This window comes from Erpetoichthys calabaricus, chromosome 4 (assembly GCF_900747795.2).
Source record: "Erpetoichthys calabaricus chromosome 4, fErpCal1.3, whole genome shotgun sequence".
NCBI lineage: Eukaryota > Metazoa > Chordata > Cladistia > Polypteriformes > Polypteridae > Erpetoichthys > Erpetoichthys calabaricus.
In genome coordinates, this window is record NC_041397.2 from 230,930,992 (window position 1) to 230,953,191 (window position 22,200).

The 22,200-nt window shown below is 37.0% G+C and overlaps 1 protein-coding gene across 1 annotated transcript in view; it reads left to right on the plus strand.

Annotated features, from left to right (window-relative positions):
• The window catches only part of naalad2 (N-acetylated alpha-linked acidic dipeptidase 2), a 91,753-nt gene that overhangs the window by 30,137 nt on the left and 39,416 nt on the right, over nucleotides 1-22,200 (plus strand). Inside the window, exons 4-9 of the mRNA XM_051927173.1 lie at nucleotides 3,122-3,308; nucleotides 17,564-17,665; nucleotides 17,832-17,957; nucleotides 19,220-19,406; nucleotides 19,894-19,987; nucleotides 21,219-21,317. Of these exons, the coding sequence (XP_051783133.1) occupies nucleotides 3,122-3,308; nucleotides 17,564-17,665; nucleotides 17,832-17,957; nucleotides 19,220-19,406; nucleotides 19,894-19,987; nucleotides 21,219-21,317 (795 nt within the window). The remainder of the gene's footprint in view (nucleotides 1-3,121; nucleotides 3,309-17,563; nucleotides 17,666-17,831; nucleotides 17,958-19,219; nucleotides 19,407-19,893; nucleotides 19,988-21,218; nucleotides 21,318-22,200) is intronic.

Below are 22,200 nucleotides of genomic sequence, written 5' to 3' on the forward strand. Positions count from 1 at the left end.
TCTTTTTGTTCCAATTTAAAGTTTCTCGTGTGTCATTTCAGGAAAGCAAAAAACAGGTAAACCCATAAAATAAGGGATGCATTATTTTAAATTGCCTTTAGTACTAGATTGTTGTAACGTATTAGCCATTATGAATGTAGTGAGAAGTCAAGATGACACCTTTTATTGGCTAACTAAAATGATCACAATATGATTACATCTTGTCTGAAGAAGGGGCCTGAGTTGTCTCGAAAGCTTGCATATTGTATCTTTTAGGTGTCATTTTGCTTGACTTCTCACTACATTTAAATTGCCTTAAAAGGTTATTGGACTACCACATCTTGAGAAATAATCAACAGGAAATTCTGCTGGAGAAATTCAACATCATTCTTCCATGATAAATGTGCTTATTTGTGGTTTAGATGATGGTTGTGGAAGACACTGTTGTAGGTCCACTCCAGAACATCTTGTTAACACTAGAATTACCAACACTTACGAAAAAACTTGTAAAACTGTCCCACCTTAAATCCGCTCGAATCTCTCCATTCAGCATCCTTTGTGTTGTAAATGTGTCAATAAGCCCAATCAGCAAGCAGCCTGCTATTCCATCCCCCCCCCCCCCCCCCCCTTACCCACAGGTGAAAGATGGCACCATTTTGATGCAGGACGAGGTCTGGAGTCATCCTGCCAATCACTCTGCTCTACACCTGTCCTTCAAGGAAACAGCACGGCTTACAAAGCTCGCCAACTTATCGTGCAAACTCCTGTTTGTGATTATGTTTTGTGATGGTCTTTACATAAGAAACATTTATATATTACATATATAAAAGCCAAATTGAATGTTATTTACCTTGATTTATTTACTTATTTTCCTACAGCGTAAAATCACAAGTAGACTGCAGGGCTTCCTCTGTTTGATCGACAAGGGCATGCTCACAAATTACACGTGTAATTTCACGAAAAAATGCCGGCTGACACTTTAGTACGCAAGCAATGGTACGAGAATGCAGTTAGACTTCTTTTTGGGCACATGCACTGTCCAGATCTTAACACTACCGTGGAGAGTCGCTCACGTACTGAAGAGTCTCGGAAAGTCTTTCTCCCGTGGGGTGACTGGGATCTTTTCCTGAATAAGATCAACACAGTTGTGTAGGGTGTGTCAGGAGCTTCCATCTGCACCTAAAGTCACTTCAGTACACATGTACTGTACACATGTATTGTGTCAGCGTGCCCGTGTCGATCAAATACAGGAAGCTCTGCAGTCTACTTGTGACTTTACGCTGTAGGAAAATAAGTAAATAAATCAAGGTAAATAACATTCGATCTGACTTTTATATACAAAGTACAGTGACTTGAAAAGTGCGACGGCAGCTTCCACCTCCAGCTATAGACTCTTCAGTACGTGAGCGACTTTCCACGCTAGTGTTTAGATCTGGACTGTTTATGTGCCCAAAAAGAACTCTTAACTGCTTTCTCGTACCATTGCTCACGTACTAAAGTCTTTTTCCGTGGCATTACACTTGTAATTTGTGAGCATGCCCTTGTCGATCAAACAGATCAAACTACTCTGCAGTCTACTTGTGACTTTACGCTGTAGGAAAATAAATAAAACAAGGTAAATAACATTCGATTTGGCTTTTATATAAGTAACATATAAATGTTTCTTATGTAAAGACCATCACAAACCATAATCACAAACAGGAGTTTGCACGATACGTTGGCGAGCTCTGTAAGACATGCTGTTTCCATGTACTTATGCAAACATCACCTTAACTGCTATATTCTAGAAACATCAACAAGTTAATCAATTTTCATCACTGATGTTGCTGTCAAATGTACCCCAACAATCAGACATCTCTGATGGTCTATAAAGTCTCATTTTTACACATGCCTTTAATGCTGATGGAATGTTAATTGCTTAACTGTCTCAATGACCCCACCTGTGTAGTAGCATCTGTTTTCAATATTATTTGTATCCTTCACTTCCTGAAGTGTTCCATTCATTTTGTGAGTTGTGCAATTTGTCTTCTTGGGTTGACTGTCTAAGAAGTCAATAATTTGCTACTAGCCAGCTACTTAAAGTTAAATGCCCAGAAAATGGAGGTTTTTATTTTTGCCTGCCCCACCAATCTACCATGTGCACTTTTTCTCATGCAGTCATAAGTAATGTAGGTGTCATATTTGATCAAACTTGGAGTTTTGATGCTCATTGCAAGTGTCTCAATTGCTCTTGCTTGTTTCATTTAAGAAGTCTATCCAAGTTGAGATCTGTTGTTACCAAGGCTGAGATGGAAATTCCTATCCATGCTTTCATCTAATCATACCTGCATTATTGTAATTCCCTTTTTATCTGTCTGTGTAAAACTGGTTTGTCTCATCTTCAGACTGTTCAAAATGCAGCTGCTAGACTTTTAACACGTTCACTCAAAGGTACCCATATCACACCAATTTTATACTGTCTACATTGAATCCAAGAGGAATTTAGGATCAAGTTCAAAATTCTGGTACTCATTTACAGAACTTTGCATGTTCAAGCTCCCCAATATATCAGAAACGTCCTTCAGCATTACACCACATCTTTAAGATATGCTCAGTTAGATCTCCTTTTGGTTCCTTGTACTAGACTAAAGACACGTGGGGATTATGCATTCCAGCTTATTGCTCCAAGGTTATGGAACATTCCTCCACTGACATTAAGACAGTAGAATCTATTGAGTTAAGTGTTCATACTGGCATTTAGGTAGCTTTTCCGTCTGTGGTTGACTGTTATATTGTCCTTGTATTTTATGTTGTTTTGATATTTCATTTTATTCTGTTTTATTGTTTTGCGCTTCTTGATTTCTGTCTGTAATGGCCACTTAATAAATACATTTTTACTTTACTTTTACTTATCTTTTACTTACTTTTTTGTGCTTCTCACTCAGATCACTTAACTTGAAATTATTGTTATAGTTATTTTTCATAACTTAATAAAGAAAAATTTTAGTATGTTTCAAATGTGTAGTGGTGCTTTAAGGAGAGTTAAAGTGTACAAGGCTGCCAATTCACATCCTGTTGATGTAGAAACTGTCAATGCTATACAGCAAAATCTGCTTGTACAGTGACTAAAGAAAGCCTTATGCACTTTTCATATTTTGTATAGGAATTTTACCCAACTGCCTCATCTGGCTGGAACAGAACAAAATCTTCGCCTGGCAAAGCAGATTGAGAAGGAATGGAAGGATTTTGGATTGGATTCTGTTGAACTTGTCCACTATGATGTCCTGCTCTCTTATCCAAATGAAAGTAACCCAAACTACATAGCAATCTTGGATGAAAATCAAACTGAGGTACCTTTTGTACATCTAGGTTATCAGTCACATATTTGCTGTTTTCAGTAAGAAATAACTTGAAATGCAATTCTAAATAACTGAACATAGTAAAATATAATGAAAAAATGAAGGTGTTTCCCAAGAATCAAACTTACTGTTCTTATAAATACCTTAAATAATTGCAGTACACACCATGTAATAACTCTTGAAAGTGTTGTAAATTTTCTTCAGTTTACAAAAGGGCATTTTCTGTTAGTGTTTTTTACACGCAAACATCATTTTTACATGCATCCATTCCTTTCCTTTTCATTTAATTTTTTCTCCACCATCTTCAAATGTTAACAGTTTTAATTCAGCTTTTGCTATTGTTTTCCATCTTGCTGCTTAATGAAATCTGCAGGTATTCAATTAAACTTGGAAAAGTCACCTTGTTCAGTTTATGATTTGTTTCCCATACCTGTTGAAACTTTACTCTTTTCTTCGTATCATTGATCAAACCTCAAATCTTGCCATCTCTGTACTTTTATTGAACTCCAGAAAATGGTGCATCGTTGATATTTGTACTAATACCTGTGTGTATGTCCAGAGACAAGTTTCTTTTTAATGATTGTTGTCTGCAGCAGCAAGACAGTATGCCAAAATACAGTCTGTAAAAGAATGCTATGGTGGCTGTGAGCAGCAAAACAAAATGCAGCCTGATGTACTGTTTATGTCAAACTTAATATCAGAAATATTAAGCTACTTTGAATAGGCAGCAAATGGTGAAAGGACAGCAAGTTTTAAAATGGTGTGGTGATTCATTCATAACACACTTTGATCACCCACTGTGACCAAATAGCGTTAAAGAATATAATTCATTAATCCCTGAAAATAATATGAGACTTTCTTAGATATCTCTCCCACTTTTGCTGTATCTCTAATTTTTTCATTTCTTATTCTGTCCTTTTTTGTAATTCCACACATCTGTCTCAACATTGTCATTTCTGCCATATCTAACTTCTTCCCCTGTGCTCTCTTTACTGCCCATGTTTTAGTTCCATACACCATTGCTGGTCTTTCCACTGTCTTAAAAACCTCACCTTTAACCTTTATGTGAATTCCTTGATCACACAATACTTCTGATACCTTCTTCTAAATGTTCTATCCACCTTGCACTCTATGGGTTATTTGTACATTTAATTTTACATCTTGGGCTACCACTGATCCTAGATATTTAAGTTTTTCCACTCTTTTCAATAGCTCTGCCTGCAGGCTAACCTAATATATTCTTTACTCTTTTTATTTATCTTCAATTCTCTGTCTCCCAATGCCTTTTTCCATTCTTCCAAATTCTTCTTCACTTCCTGTGTTCTGTGCTACACAGCACAATGTCATCAGCAAAAAGCATGCACAAGGACTCTTGACTCAACATATCCATAAGCAGATCAAAACGGAAAGGTATGGACTTTTATTACCTTTTTAAGTAGTATATGTCTGTGTTCTTCTACGGCGCCATCTTCATGTGCAATTGTACTCTCCAGTTTTCCTGATTTTTAAAGTGTGTTGTTCAGTGAAAACAGTATTTTGTATTTTATTCTGTAATTTGCACACTTTTAACACTAGAACCACCACACATTGTTTCAGTACAATAATCACAATGGCTACGATAAGTGGCGTCTGATGCTTCTTTTTTTTCCCCACTGATGGTCCATCAGCTTGGAATCCTGATAACACATCATTACTACCCTATGCTAGTCTAGCAGGGCCAGGCATGTTTCTCAAACAAGAATACACATCTGGGAACAACTCACTAAAAAGTCTTTAGTGAATAGCGGCGAAATTCACCACTGCAAAAGCTATGCCCACAGGGCTTCTTCCTAAAACACCCTTCCCCAGTTCATCCAGTGTACTTTAAACCATCAGGGTTTCAGGGAGAGTGCAAAAGAAGCTGACTTGACACTGAGAAAAAATAAAAAGCTAAAATTGCTGTTATCAATTCAGAGGCCTAGTAACACAAGGTAACTGAAGCTTAATGATTTGTATATGGTAGTGAAAGCTGCAAAAGAGTGGACACACAAACGTAGACCACTCCAGCCACTTTTCTCCATGCTTTGGAGTAGTGCTTTTGTCTGCTATAATATCTTTCTGTTATTTTGACTATTGCTTCACTATATGGCATAATAGTAGGAAAAAGAGTTTTGATAGGCATTGTGAGTTTGTGTGTGTAGTCCATGTAATGTTAACTTCCTCTAGTTATTCATTTAGATGTGCTGTCAGACGGTGGATGCTGTGCAGCCTTTTTTTACTTTTATTGGCGTTGGTAAGCACATTTACTGATTTGGGTGTTTTGAGCACCAAAATCTACATCTACTCTGGCTCTTCTTTAAGAATATAAGCTCACTCTATAAGGTCTCTTAGAGGCGGTCCTTTTCACCTCATTTTGACACATTGTTTCCTTCACATGCATAACTTGCAGTTCACATTTTCACTATCATCGTAAATGAACAACAGAGAGCAGACACAGCACCTGTGACAACGTATCATTCACTTTACCACTAGTCCACTGATGTCTTTGAATACCAATGTAAAATCTGACTTTGCATTAAGGTTTTCCTCCTGTAATAGCCTAGGATATGTTTATTTTTAACACATGCTGTGTGCTCTCTGCACACACAACAAATGTTTATGTTTAATAGAGGTCTTTTAAGGTCTTGTTTATTAGGACCTTTAATTCTGTTGGGCCAGGTTAACAAGAGCACATTAGACTGTCAGCTCAAAATCACTTTGAGCACCACCTTTATAAGGCATTGGATTGGATTAGAAATGTGATACTCAGTGGGCCATCTAATTGTCCCCCTCCAGTTTTAAGTAAAATTCACTCATTGTTGTCTCCAGATGTATATAATATACTTTAGGCTCAGCAGGACTAGCCCTTCCCCTGAAAGCCACAAAAAGCCTAATACAGCTTGAGAGAATGTAAAAATAAATAATACATATTTTTAACATATTTTTTCATTTTAAATGTCACCATGCATTTTCAATCAAAAAAAAAAAAAACTTCCAAAGTTGCATGGCTATAGTGCTGAAAACTGCCTCAGCATAGTGGAAAACAAAACAACAGTAGAAACTGATTTTTTATGGTGACACTTTACATAGTTCTCTTTTTATTTTAATGTTTGTATTTTCTCCAAATTTGCAGTCCTTTGGTTTACTAGGTGTGAGAATGACCAGAAGGAATGCTGTGACAGGAGTGGCTTTCCAAAGTTGCTTTCCGACTCAGTATAAACGATTTTATCATTTAATCATAAAAAGCAAAATTACACTTTTAAATCAACTAGAAATACAAAATATGTTAGTATGTCAACATGATGTTTTTCTGTGTTCAGTAAATAGTTTATAAAATTACAGCATTACTTACATATTTCACAGATTTTGTAGGTAAATGGCATGATGTACTGCATATAATAATGTCCACATCACAAGTTTTCTATCATTTTTGAAAATGTTGTCAGCTGAGACTTTTCTTAAGTTAACTGTGACGGGTTCAGAAGCCACTTTACCAGACACACTGTCTTTACCTGGTAATCAAACGTGATCTTTCTCCAAATAGGTATTGGTACCTAGTATATATATATTTTTACTTATATCAGCAGTTATCTAAAATTAGATTCCACTTGTTGGGCTTGTGTGACTTTCACTGTAGAAAGGACATTAATAATGCATCAGGAACAACTGCTCATAAACAAGAATGTCTGCCCTTACTTGCAAAGCATGATGCAGTTCAGATCAAAGTGTGCAAAGTGTCTGAAATAGAAGCAAAAGTGTCCGTATACAAAGTGCACAGCCAGTATCAGATTTACTTGTGGAAAGGAAAATATGTGAGATGGAACATTTGAATAAAATGATTGTGAGTGAATGCAGCTCACTTGCATTATTTTCACAAACACACAGCAGACCTGACAATGTACGCAGATACAAGAATAAACATTCAGCTTTCTTAGTAAATGTATATATCTGTCATCAAACCATGTTTCTGATTCAGTTCAATACATGTGATTGTGTTTATATGCAATTCAGTACATGCACCAGTATTTCAGTATACTGTAGCTGTGCTCAAATCAAAATTATTTCTCCTAAAATGCACCTCATTTACAGTCAAGCACCATGTTGAATCAGTCCTTTAATCTGAATAAAGAAAGGACACAATTTGTTCTTGCATTTGCATATTTTGATGGGACTGCTGTATCTATAAAAACTTGGTCACTCATAGCTCGGTCACTTCATTCACTGTGTGCCACTTCACATGTTCTTCCTTTCCCATGTCAACTTCATGATGGCTGTATACATGTATTCCAAGGTGTGTGAAAAACTTTGCAATGCCATTTCAAGTAAGTTTATAGTCATTTTTTACCTAACAGAAGTAATTGCTCCAAACGTTTTCAGATTTGTTTTTTTCCTGTACATACATAGCAGTGAAATAATGTGAGTGATTATAAGTGTGACTTTTTCTTATTGATTAATTTATAGTTGTCTGCTGAAGACAGAAATCAGTACACATCTGGAAAACAATAATCAGTAATGGAGATAGTAACAGCAGGAGTAGATTTTTTGAGTTACAAAGGATATGAAAATGCAGTCAAGTTCAAGGATACAGACACTGTGCAGCAACATGGCCATTTGAACTACAACAATTTAGGAAGAGTCTAGGAAGGACAGGGGCATGACATGTACACTGATAAAATAATTAAAGATTTATTTAAAGACACCAATACCAAATGGTGTCAACCTGTGGTGTTTCTAGTGTTTATGTAGTAACATGAAAATTCCTTAATGGCTAGTTTTTTTTTTTTATCCGCCTTATACAATTTCTTAGGAATTTCGTTATTTTTCGCATACTCTTTGCAGTCAGAGCAAGGTGAGCTATTATACAGCACCCCTGGAGCAACTGTAAGTTAAGGGCCTTGTTCAAGGGCCCAACGGAGTAGGATCCCTTTTGGTATTAATGGGGTTCGAACAAGCAACCTTCAGGATACCAGTGCAGATCCTTAGCCTCAGAACCACCATTCCATCCCATCATAAAGTAATAAAAATTAGTGTTCCTACTTCTTTTGATTTAAAGTGACATAGTAATGTAATGCAGTAGTAGTAATATATAGTAATTCATAATAGTAATATATTGCATCAAATGAAAGACTTGAATATTTTTTATTCTCTTAAGGACATTTGTTTCACTATCCAAGTAGAAACCTGCTGACAACAATTTTTATAAAGATAATAATAATAATAATAATAATAATAATAATAATAATAATAATAATACATTTTATTTATATAGCGCCTTTCCCATGCTCAAGGCACTTACAGAATAAATAAAGAACGGCAGAATATACAGTATATAGCATTGTACAAACCAGATAAATAAACAAAGAAGATTAAGACAGTAAATTCTGAAAAAAAAAAACAGACAACATAATTGATGGTCTAGCACACACATACAGGTTACATGAGCATCTTGACAGAGAAGTAAACTGAGAGAAAGGTAATAAAGTCAAGTAGAGCTAAAAGCCTTCCTGAACAGATGAGTTTTGAGTTGTTTTTTAAAAGAATTCATGGAGTCAGCTGACCTGATTAATTTTGGTAGGTCATTCCAGAGTCTGGGCGCTATACAGCTGAAGGCCCTGTCACCCATGGAGTGTAGATTAGTGACGGGCACAACAAGATTACCAGAATCAGAGGACCTTAGTGGGCGGGCAGGCACATAGTGATGGAGAAGGTCACTGATGTAGTTTGGCGTGAGGTTACTTAAGGCTTTGTAGGTTATTAGTAGGATTTTATATTCGATTCTGTAGGACACAGGGAGCCAGTGAAGGCGGAGCAGGATGGGTGTGATGTGCTCGCTGCTGCTGGCTCGAGTAAGGACTCTTGCAGCTGAGTTTTGAATAAGCTGGAGCTGTGATATAAGATTAGAAGGGGCACCTGCCAGTAGGGAATTACAATAATCGATGCGGGATGTGATAAAAGCATGGACAAGTTTCTCAGCATTAGAGAAGGAGAGGAAGGAGCGAACACGGGATATGTTACGGAGGTGAAAGTAAGAAAGTTTCTTAATGTGATTTATGTGGGCGGAATAAGTGAGGGAGGAGTCAAAAATGACACCAAGATTTTTTACAGTAGAGGCAGGTCTGATGAGATCACTGCCAAGATGGACTGGGAAGGAGCTCATTTTATTAAGTTGCATTTTAGTCCCAATTTGCAGGAGTTCAGTTTTATTGCAATTTAATTTTAAAGAGTTCTGCTCCATCCAGGTTTTAATTTCACTAAGGCAGGTTGTGAGCTGAGAAAGCTCTGATGAAGTTCCACTTTTAACATTGAAGTAGAGCTGAGTATCATCTGCATAAAAATGATAACCCAATCCATAACTACGGATAATATGGCCAAGGGGAAGCATATAAATACAGAAAAGCAGAGGACCGAGGACAGAGCCCTGAGGGACTCCTTGTGTGACTGGCGCTGAGCTGGATCTACTGTTGCCAAGACTAACAAACTCTTGCCTATCAGTCAGATAGGACTTGAACCACTGGAGGGCAGTGCCAGAGATACCCAGCATGTTCTCCATTCTGAACAGTAGGATGTCATGTCTGACAGTGTCAAATGCTGCACTGAGGTCTAACAGAATTAATATGCTGGTTTGTCCAGAGTCTGCTGCCATAAGCAAATCATTGGTTACCCGTAGCAGAGCAGTTTCACAGCTGTGCCGCGCCCTGAAACCAGACTGAAAGGGTTCCATCAAATTATTAGAGGTTAGGTAATTGGTGAGTTGGGAAGCTACAACACGCTCAAGAACTTTTGACAGGAAAGGTAAGTGGGAAATAGGCCGGAAATTGTTAAGATTGTCAGCATCAAGGCCAGACTTTTTTAACGTTGGGGTTACAGAAGCAATTTTAAAAGTGAGAGGCACAGAGCCAGTGTCAAGGGATGAGTTTATTATTGTTGTAACAGTCGGGATTATGGCATGAAGGCAGGATTTAAGTAGTGTGGTGGGGATGGGGTCCAGTACACAAGTAGTCGGCCTCATCTTATAAAGCAGGTCATTAACAAACGCAGATGTGACTGGTGAGAACTTAGAGAAGGAGCTGGATGGAGTGGGAAAACAGGGAGAGATATAAACAGATGATGTATTTATGTTGGTTGAATTATTTAGATCTTTAATTTTGTTACGGAAAAAGTGGAGGAATTCCTCACAGACTTCAGTAGAAGAGGTAGTTGGACCAGATGCGGGTTCGAGTAGTTTATTAACTACAGAGAACAAAACCCTTGGGTTATCATGGCTACTTTCTATTATTCTGCCATAATGGGTGTTCTTGGCAGAAGTTAGTGCTTCTCTGTAAGCTCTTTGGTGGTCAGAGAAAGCCTGGATGTGCACGGTGAGGCCAGTCTTACGTGACATTCTCTCAAGGCGTCGGCCAGCTGCTTTCATAGATCGCAATTCTGAGTTATACCAAGGAGCTGAACGTTTAAAGGAAACCTCCTTATGTTTTAAAGGAGCTGTTTTATCTAATGCTGAGTGAAGGGCTGTGTTATAGTGGTGAACAAAACTATCTAGTGTTGATGGAATAGGTGCAGACAGTAAAAGATCAGAAATGGATCCAGAAAGGATAGAGGGACAGATATTTTTAAGGTTTCTGTAAGAAATTTGTCGTTTACAGGTAAGAGGTGGGAGAGGTAATGAGACAGTGAAAAATACTGCTTTATGGTCAGAGAGTCCCAAATCAGTGCTGTAAATGTTGGCAACAGATAGTCCAGAAGTGCAGATCAGGTCCAATATATGACCGCCACAATGGGTTGGAAAATCAACATGTTGTGTCAAGTCAAAACAGTCCAGTAAGGACAGGAATTCATTTCTCAGTTTAGATGTGGGGGTGTCAATATGGATGTTGAAATCACCAAGAAGGATAATTCTCTGAGAGTAAGAGCTTAGGTGGGTCAAAAGTTCAATCAGATCTGATAAGAAGGATGCATTGTATTTTGGGGGACGATAAAGAACAATGAGTGAGACAGGACCTGATTCTGTTGTTAGTTTAAGAGCCAGGCACTCAAAAGACAATGGGCAGTCAATTGGGATTCTTTTAACGTTTAAGTCTTCTCTGATAATTACTGCCAGCCCGCCGCCATGTCTTGAGCTGCGAGGCTTTGAGTGGAAAGTGAAACCAATTGGAGTCGCCTCTGTGAGAGACGCAAATTCGTTTGGTTTTTGCCAAGTCTCCGTTAGACACAGAATATCAAGTTTGGTGTCAGTGATGAGTTCTGACAACACCAATGCTTTGCCATTAAGAGACCTCGAGTTAAACAGTGCAATATTACATAATGAGGCTTCTTTCTGCACAGAGCCGCAATCAGGGTTTATTCCCACATAATGCAAATTTGGCACACTGACAATTCTATTTCCAGGGTCATGAGAAGGACGGCATATTCCTGAGAAAATGCTGCCGGTGGTCTTTTCATTCGCAGCCCGGCGGTGGCGGCGACCTGACCCGCGATGTATATATTTCGGGCGCTGCAAAATACCGGCGTCCTTTAGGATGTTGCAGTCAGACCATTTGCTCTGGACAAACTGTTTAATAAGAAGGAGTTTGTCATGAGAGTATTTTAGCATGATGCTGAGTAATACTTATCTGAATAGCAGTGGAGAAGCAGCACAGCAGAGTGGAACCGGTAGGACAGGCGGGTGTGGTAGCGTAGGTGAGCAGCCATAGCAATCAGCAGAAAGCATAGCAAGAGGAGGTAGCAGGAGTTGGAGGTTCCAATACACAGTCACAAAATGTAACGCTTGGTAATTTCAGGCGTGATCGCCCCGGAGCCAAAAGCCAGGTTAATAAGAACATCAGATCAGTTCCCAGTCGTATAGTACTATAAGATGAAACGGGAGCAGATCAGCAAAGCGAATTAAATATAATCACGGAGACAGATCATCCCGAGGTCCTAGATTGCCAGGCACAAAGAAATGCTTGAAGGTTCTCGTCCCGTGATCCACAGACTCAGCTATTCCCAGTCAAAGTAGAGTCCATAAAATCTGTAAATATAAGCCAAATCCATACAATTCGAGTCAGCTGTATCCACGAACTATACGTACAATAAAAGAAATAAAACAAACGTAAGAAAGTGTAGAATTAGGCGAATTTTGTGAGAAGTGTTGTTTACAGGGAGGAGCGGCAACAACATGCGTGCTCCAGCGTCCCCTCACCTGTATTGCAGGACAATTCATCTCTGGACAATTAGAGGACAATACAAACCACCATTAGAATGAAACCTTGACAGCTAGGTTGCTTCTTAAGAGGACAGGCAAAAGGAGGAATGCTTTATAGACATGTCCTTTTTAAAGATATGTGAAGTTTGGTGGTTTAAGGGCCATTTGGGCAACTAGAAGGAGCTGTAATATGTTATCCTTGTAGCAAATATAAGGCTAAATTTTAAAAAGGATCACTCCATAAGCAAAAGAAGTCCTTCAATTTGCAATGACCAATCAACTCCAAAGAAAAAAAATGCCCCAATGGATACAGAAAAGAGAAAAATGTGCAAGATCTAATGGCAAAACAAAAACTGCTACAGGTAATTAGAAAGCAATCAATTAAACAAAGCAAAAAGGATTTATATTATCATTGACACCACATTAAAAAAAGCAGATAAGCTTGCCAAAAATGCTGAACTTTGTTGGCAAAGTGAAATGTTTTCAGAATGAAATGACCAACATTGTAAATGAGGCTTTCTATTCATAATGCAAAAGCAAAGCATGAAAGCTTGGATTAGAATTAGCATTTCATTTTTGACACGTTGAAATTCTAATAGAAGATTTGAGTAAGGGGCCCTTGTAAATGAACACATCCATGGGAATATTTTTAGTTTAATTTTGTTGCTCTCAGTTGTCTGTAGGAATTAGAGGGCTCATTGTTAGTAAAGCATGCAATTTAATACCATCATAAATGTTATTACCTGCCACTCTTGCATCACACAATATATAATTAGACTGGTAAGTGTTTTATCAGGTTGCCTAAGGATTATGGCCTCACTGTCTTATCCCACCACCTAGAGAGAAACCTCATGGTCTTTAACACTAGAATCCCTGAAGCCTACAAAAAAAACTCGGAATCCGGGGCCACCTTAAATTCCTTCGCACCTCTGCCATCAGCGTCTTTTGTTTTGTAAATGTGTCGATCAGCACAAGCAGCCTGCTATCCCATCCCCCCACCCCAACGGAGTTGAGGTCAGCCGCCAGCTTCTCAGAGCTCAGGTCTCTTTATCTGGCAGTGAGGTGTCTGGAGTTGTATTTGGTAAATAATATATCTTTATTTGGAATACATACATTTCCATGTGTGTTTCACGTCTACAACGATCTGTGTAAGTGTAGAATGACAGGAACTGCTGAATACATACCTAAAGCAGAAACTTTTTCCATGTTATACTAGTAATGACGTGAAGTGTATAATGTGTGAAGACCTTAGTAAAAATATCAAATAAACGTGCTGTTTTATTCAAGAATATAACCAAAGAAAAAAAAAACATTCGATCTACATGTTGCCGTCAATTAGTTAAAAACCCAAGCTCAAATGTCAATTGACAAGAAGTTGATATGTAGTCTTGAATGGTGCAGGGGTAAGAATTGCTGCCTTATAACTCAAAGGTACCGGGTTCGAAAATGGGCGCTCTGCATTTTGAGTAGTGAGCTGCTATTATTATTATTACTATAATATAATAAAAACATACATTTGATTTGAGTCGTGGGCGGCACGGTGGCGCAGTGGGTAGCGCTGCTGCCTCGCAGTTGGGAGATCTGGGGACCTGGGTTCGATTCCTGGGTCCTCCCTGCGTGGAGTTTGCATGTTCTCCCCGTGTCTGCGTGGGTTTCCTCTGGGCGCTCCGGTTTCCTCCCACATTCCAAAGACATGCAGGTTAGGTAGATTGGCGATTCTAAATTGGCCCTAGTGTGTGGGTGTGTTTGTGTGTGTCCTGCGGTAGGTTGGCACCCTGCCCAGGATTGTTTCCTGCCTTGTGTCCTGTGTTGGCTGGGATTGGCTCCAGCAGACCCCCGTGACCCTGTGTTCGGATTCAGCGGGTTGGAAAATGGATGGATGGATGGATGATTTGAGTCTGTAACACCCAGTGTAAATTTTGGCTACCTGTAAAAGTTAGTACTTGTTTTTTTTTATTATTCAGTTTTATTCTGTCAGTGACATTCACATGGTACAACGAACTTGACTCTCCCTCTCTGAGTTGATGGCATTTAACTCCATTGTTTTCACAAGAGCAGCGATGACCACAGTTGGTGCTGTGGCTGATACCTGCTCAGAACTATTTGTTGTACCGGGCAACCAAAGATATGATGTCCCGTGACCACTATCAGATTACCATGTGGCATTTGTGCTTTGACAACAAAGACACCCGTGCAGAACGTGTGAAAAAGGACAGACTTTTGCTGATATTGCTGGGTTAAAACACACACATACCAAGGTAGAGTTCTCAATAAGAAGAGCTGAATCAGGCAAATCCAGGAAATAAATATTTGCAGCAGTTATGCAGTGAAAATCACAATGCACTTCAGTCAAGTAAAACTCACATTATACATTTTTCTCAAATATTTTTATTTAGTCAATTTTGATTATTTAAAAGCCAAGTATTAAAATCATAAATACCTATATGAAAATAGGTTTTGTTATGAATTCTTGTTTGGGAGCAGATTACCTGGATAGGAGGCGTGACCCCTGCATATACTTCCATGGCACCAGCTATGTTTATGTCACATATGGGGTTGAAGCTTCATCAAAAACAACAACAACATTTATTTATATAGCGCATTTTCATACAAATAATGTAGCTCAAAGTGCTTTACATGATGAAGAAAAGAGAAAAAAAGACAAAGTAAGAATTAAAATAAGACAACACTAATTAACATAGAATAAGAGTAAGGTCTGATGGCCAGGGAGGACAGAAAAAACAAAAAAACTCGAGATGGTTGGAGAAAAAAATTAAATCTGCAGGGGTTCCAGACCATGAGACCGCCCAGCCGCCTCTGGACATTCTACCTAACATGAATGAACAGTTCTCTTTGTATTTAGGGTTCTCATGGAAGGACTTGATGATGATGGTCATGTGGACTTCTGGCTTTTAATCCATCAATGTAGGAACATCATGGTGCTTTGAATAGGTGGTGGTGGAAACTGGGAAAAGAAACAGAAGAGAGAGTAGGGGTTAGTACGGATTTTAGAGCCACCATGAATAGTTATGATAATTAATTGAATATACAGAGCATCAGGATTAAACTAAATTGAAGTTATGAGACAGCCACATTAAAGAAGTAATCAAGAAGTTAGTCAACATCAAGGTACTTTTGTAGTTTTGCGCCATAAACAGTATGGTTATTATCCAGCTAGGAAGAATGAAAGTTTCAGCAGTGACTAAGTTTTTGGTTTAAAATTTTTAAAAAGCTTCGTCAGAGGTGTAAGACCTTTTATTTACCACCAGTTCTATTTTTTGGATGAAAATCATAACATAGAAGCTTTTTTAGTAATATTTTTTATGTTATTTGCCAAAATGTTTAACTAAAACCATGTATAAATGACATGAAAGTTCATTATGCACATAAAAGAAAGTATATTTTAGGCAGAAAAATCCAGAGAATGTATATTATGTCACAGAAAGCTGGTAGTGCCATATTCATAAGGACTCACAGAAACAACTTCTAGCAGCAATTCTGATTTCTGACTAAGGAGTGTAAAAGTCTAGAAGGATGTTACTTAAATTGCAGTATATTATCTTTTAAGTTGTATTCATTATTATAGTGACAGTTATAGCTAAGAATGAAAGTGGATCATAATCACAAAGGTGGTTATTTAAAAATTTAAAATAATCACTTTTCTGTCCATTAACTCACAATATGTGAAAAACGTAATGGCCTCATAGTGCCATGATACAATGAAAATGTTGATTCAGCAGTAAAATTTTTATTACTGGTTTACTTTTCCAGTCTATTTATTTCAGTTCTGGAGCATATGTAATTTTTGTGTTAACTACCTGTCTATTTGGATTACTTCTGTAGACTTGTTTGTGTGGATGGTAGTGATGAATATGTATACTGTGCAGAACTAACATCATTTCTTGTCCATGTAATTTCCTAGACTAGGTTATTGAATTCTAAATCCCATGGGTAAGGTAGCGTGTTCTGTAGGTTTTTACATGTTTGTCCTGTAGAACCATTTTAATGGTATAATAAGGTGAACAGTCTACCAGTTGGTAAAGTGTAGTTAATGAAAATACTACAAAGTTACATTTAAGGTTTCTCCTCATACTATTACTATATCCTTTATCTATCCCTGTATAGATAGATATTCTACCTGCTACTTGGTCATTTGTCTTAGTTAGGTATGCACAATAATAACATGGTACATCAATTGAATTTGATCTCAGAATGACTGAGAGGTCCCTTGCCAATCAGTAAAAATGAGAAATATCTAAATCATGATTTATATAATGTCCTTCCATAAGTGAGTTAAGGAAATGGATGGATGGATGTATTGATGATTTACAGACTTTAGAATATAGAAAATTCAACCTAGATAAAAAATGGTGTAAATTGTTGAAGAAATTATGTCTTCTTTAAAAAAAAATTTTTTTCTGACATAATTACATTTTGAGATTCTTAAGTGTAAGACGAATATGCATCTACAGGTATATAAACAGTAACGTATGACAGGTAAAAATAGCAATGGCTTGATTTAACCCAGTCACTTAATAATCTGTTTTAATAAACAATAATTGAACATTTAGAAAGTCAGTGCTTCCACACCTATCTATCCAACTTCTAACAGTTTTTATCCATTTAAAAGTTTCTAGGGACTGAATGCCATGTATTCGTCCATTCATTTTCCTTCACTTGTCTAGTTTAGGGGCATGGAGTTCTGGGAAGTATCCAAGTAACACTGAACAAAAAGGGAGCAATCTACCCATGAACTGAGCCACAGGCAAACACAGAGCACACTTAAGTACACACCTACACTCAGTCACTGAGATAGCTCTTCTGGTTAACATAACCATCACATTTTTGAGATGTGGAAGGAAAACAAAAGTTACAATAAGAGAAAGCCATTCAAATACAGGGAGAACATGCAGACTCTACACAGGTAATACTTTGGCTGGAATTAACTACAAAATGTAGAGCTATGAGAAACCAACTGTAACTGTTGTACCACCATGATACCACATGATTTTTATATTTTATTTTATACTTTATTTGATGTTTCTTTCAGGTTTTTAATACCTCTCTGTATGAGGTTACCCCACCTGGATATGAAAACATACCAAACATTGTACCTCCATATAATGCATTTTCTGCCAAGGGTGAACCTGAAGTAAGTAACACTTTCTAAATTAATTAAATTATTTTGAACTAACTAAAATTACCAGTCTAAACTTATATAAAAACTGGGGCTATATCGGTAAAACTAAAAAGTGGTATTCTGAAGTGTTGCAGAATTGTTTGAAAACTTGATATTTCTCAACTTCTTTCCTTGTCAGGGAGACCTTGTTTATGTTAACTATGGTCGGACTGAAGACTTCCATAAACTTCAGCGAGAACTAGAAGTTAATTGCACTGGAAAAATTGTTATTGCCAGATATGGAAAAATCTTTAGGGGGAATAAGGTAAGAGATTGTTAAATACACAAGAAAAAATGTAACTTTTTACTTGATCTGTAATTTGGTCATATAATCTCTTCTTCAAGAGATGCATGGTAGTACAGTAAATAGGTAGCACATTTGCCTGGCAGCTCTGGGAGACTGAATTCAAATCTAAGCTCTGACATTGTCTGTGAGGATTTGGCACATTCTTCCTATATCTGTATGGATTTTTCTCTGGATGCTCTTGACTTTTCTCCCTCATTAATTGCAAGGTGGTCTGACTAGTGACTCTGAATTGGCTTGGTGTAATAAGTGTTCAATATCGAGTGTTGTTTCCTGCTATTTTCTTTAGGTGAGGTACCTAACTCCACACTGGACTGGAGTGAGTCAGTTTGGAAAATGATTGAATACATTGTTTATGAAGTCGGGCCAATGTTATGCTGAATGCTGATCAACGAAATTCTGTACAATAATTTGATGAATTGCACATACTCATTCTAACCATCTGCTTTATCTTTCCCAAAGGGCAACATTTTCTTTTATACGGAATATTTCTTTTGTTTCATATGAATAACCTACAAATGTCTCCAAAAACTTTATATAACGTTAGTTTCACAGGAAACACAGATGTACATTAGCTTGCCTAATGTCCTGCACATCTTGTGATTATAGTGCTAAGAATGTAACAAAATAAACATTTAGATGTATTCACAAATTAAAACATGTTGCTCCATTGTTCAGTTTTCTTAACTGGCTTATCTTAATGATGGTCAAAGAAGTGATATATAATGACATTTATGAAACAATATTTAAAATAGTTCCATTAATCTCTTATACAGTACAGGTATTCCAGTTAAACAAATATCAGGCACAAGGGTTTTAAAGGTTTTAAACAAAGAATTTCCCCAAATCCTCGCCCAGCTACTTCTGTATGCGCGAACTTGTCATCTTCATGCTTATTGTTGTTTCTAAGTTGTATTGTATATCCAGTTATGGAGAAAGGTTTAAATCTCTCTTTAGCCATGGGAGTACAGACTGACAATGAGCATATCACTTTATTCCCTAAGATTTTTAAGTGGAGTCTGTAGTGGTGTGGATCACCACATATTGTAATTCATTTCATGCATCTGCAAATATGTCAATGCATGATGATGATAATGCAGCTTATCCAATTATATGATCTACGAATTGTCTTTCATAAGTATTATATAGAGGTAACAGGACTGTTATGATGTAGTTATTATTTCTCTTTTTTAATACATCTGAATTTGCTCTTCTTCTATCAGGTGAAAAATGCAATATTGGCTGGTGCTAAGGGTATTATCTTGTTCTCAGACCCAGCTGATTATTGTGCTCCAGGGGTGAATGTTTATCCTGATGGCTGGAATCTGCCAGGTGGAGGAGCCCAGCGAGGCAATGTTTTGAATCTTAATGGTGCAGGAGACCCCCTCACCCCAGGTTACCCTGCCAAAGGTGCTGATATGTTCCTATAGTTGCCTGTATTAAGAATTTAAAAATGTTCTATTTTTCATCTCTGGAATCTCAGATTCAAGACAAAAATAATAATATGAAATTTCAGTGTTTTTGATTACATTTTTCTTCATTTAAAAAACAAATTGTGGGGATATAAACAAGTTATAAATAACTAAAAAGTTGTTTTAGGAGCCAGTTTATTTGTGTTTTTATGTTGATTTATAAATGTGTAATAACACGTAAGACAACTTTGACTATGCTCCCTTTTCAGTCATTGTTACTATAGCTAAAATCTATTTTCAGCATCTAACTTTTTGCCGATTTCCTTATTTGTTCTATTCTTCATATCAATCATTATGCTATTTAATATTGATATAAGATGAATGGACCCTTATATTGATGAATGTGTGAGCATTTGTTGAACTTGGTAATATGTATATCTCTTTTTACAGTTTCTTTAAATATAACACTTTTTTTTAATTCACAGAGTATGCATATAGATACAGTACTGCTGAGGGAGCTGGCCTTCCAAAAATTCCTGTGCATCCAATTGGCTATCATGATGCAGAGAAGTTACTCAAGTAAGCCAAACAACTGGATTTGATTTTAAAATTGTTTTCTACAACATATGGGATATTGGGTCTCCTGGGTGAGCAGTGGTTCTTCTCTTCTTGTCAGGCAGATAATTTGTCTTGATCCTCAGTAAAATTATACCGGAAAGGAATAGGGTGAGGGTAGGAGGTGGGAGGACATCAGAGCGGTTTTTATTTTATTTTTTGTTTTTATATAGTCTCATAAATATTTTGTTTATTAGGACAATTTTTATTATTTAGCTGTATTCCATTGGTTCTAAATAAACACTTGATAGCAAAAAATGTCTTGCACTTTTAGATAACACTGTTATACTAAGGAACAATTGCATTATTGGTTTATAATAACTATTACAAATGTCTTACATTTCCTATTGTAATGCCTTTAGCTTTGTGACATGGTGGAGTACTTATTACAAAATAATGAATCAGTCAGTCAATCAATCCAAGGTACCTATTTATTATACTAAATTATTTCTATATATCCTATGGTTCCTACATATTTTTCTCCAATATTGTAGAGACTCATTTTGTAACCTAACACATTTGGACCTCATACAGGAAGCAACTGTATATCGCCTATCATGGTTACAGACACCCACATTTACTCATATGAATATCTTTGGAATGCAGATGAAAGCCAATGTACATAAAAAACCTCATACAGATGCAGGGAGAATGTGTAAACTCCATTCAGCTGGCTAGGAGTTGAGTGCAAGTCCCAGAACATCACATATTTCATCAATATATTTCAGAAGTGCAATGCCCAAACCTAATTGTTCTCACAAAGCCACAAAGCTTGAGCACTCCCTGAAGGGTATGCTTCTCTTATTCTTCTGCTTAGCAAAACATAACTTAAGGAACAGAGTAATGGGCAAGAAGAATGTGAAAGGACATGTCAGCAGTGAAGTTAGCATCTGTTTTCAACAGAAAAAAACGTTTCAATAGTTGAATAGAAAAGTGAATAGTATAGTTGTCTTTATTTATAGGAAAGTAGATCAGTTAAATCCATCTTCCATTGATTGTGTGTGATTCTCTTTCCACAGCATTTTTTAGTTTTACACACCTTTATCATTTTTTTGACAAAGTTGTATTAACCATTGCAGTTACTGTCTTACAGAAAAAAACATTATATATTTTAATGGCCCCCTCCTGGAATGGAATTCCTTTAAGTTATTATCAAAAGCACACTGATATATAAAACTGTAATTTCTTTACTTAGGAATATGGGAGGACAGGCACCTCCCGATAAAACATGGAAGGGTTCCCTGAATGTATCCTACAATATTGGGCCAGGCTTCAGTGGACCATTTGTTAAGAGGTGAGACTATCTAATATTGTTTCAGTGTATTTCATCCCTTTTGGAAACTTTATTAGAAAGTTTTTTTCCATTTTGACTGCTTTGTAAAACAGTAAACTTTGTTGGATGTGTTGATGTTCATTTTATGAAAGCAGATAAATTTTCATGTTTCATTTAAACAAGCTCAGTGCCTTTCTTAAATGTTAAAATAGTAGAAATTCAATGTAGTTAGTAACCTGTAGTTAGAATGGGAATAGACTACTCATAATGGCATACCAGAAAGTGACATACCTCACCACCTTAAAGAACTGTAATGTTTTGCCATGGCAGAAACATCTTATAGTCTTATGAAAGATTGACTTCAAACATTCCGCTTCTGGCATTTTTAAAGCTCCACAGATGTCAAGGCTCACCACCCTTCTGCAGCTTAACTGACTGCTGCCTCATCCCTGCATGATGGCTTAATCTTTTTATGTTTAATTTAAAAAGTAATACTTAAGCCAAATAAGTAGTCAGCAGCTTTTGTTTGTATCAAATATCAATGTAGTAACATAGTCTGTATTTCAGTAGTTATTGGTTATTGTTTATCATTAAAAATGCCTACTCACTTTATCTTACAATTGAGAAATTCAGACACTAGCATAAAACAAATTAATTTTAATAAAATATAGCCTATGAATTGTGTATTGTCCCTTAAAAACACCGGCAGGACTCACAGCAAATAAGCTTTTGTTAGTAAATTTAAGTGTAATACAAACACCTCTGTCAAGACAACAGGAAAAGTACAAGATGGTGAATATCATGATTTGTGCAGGGGAATCCTCACATATTGTTGTAGTACACTGGTGGGCCTTAGAAGAATAAAGATTGAGAACTACTGTCCTATACAACAACTCAAAGGGAG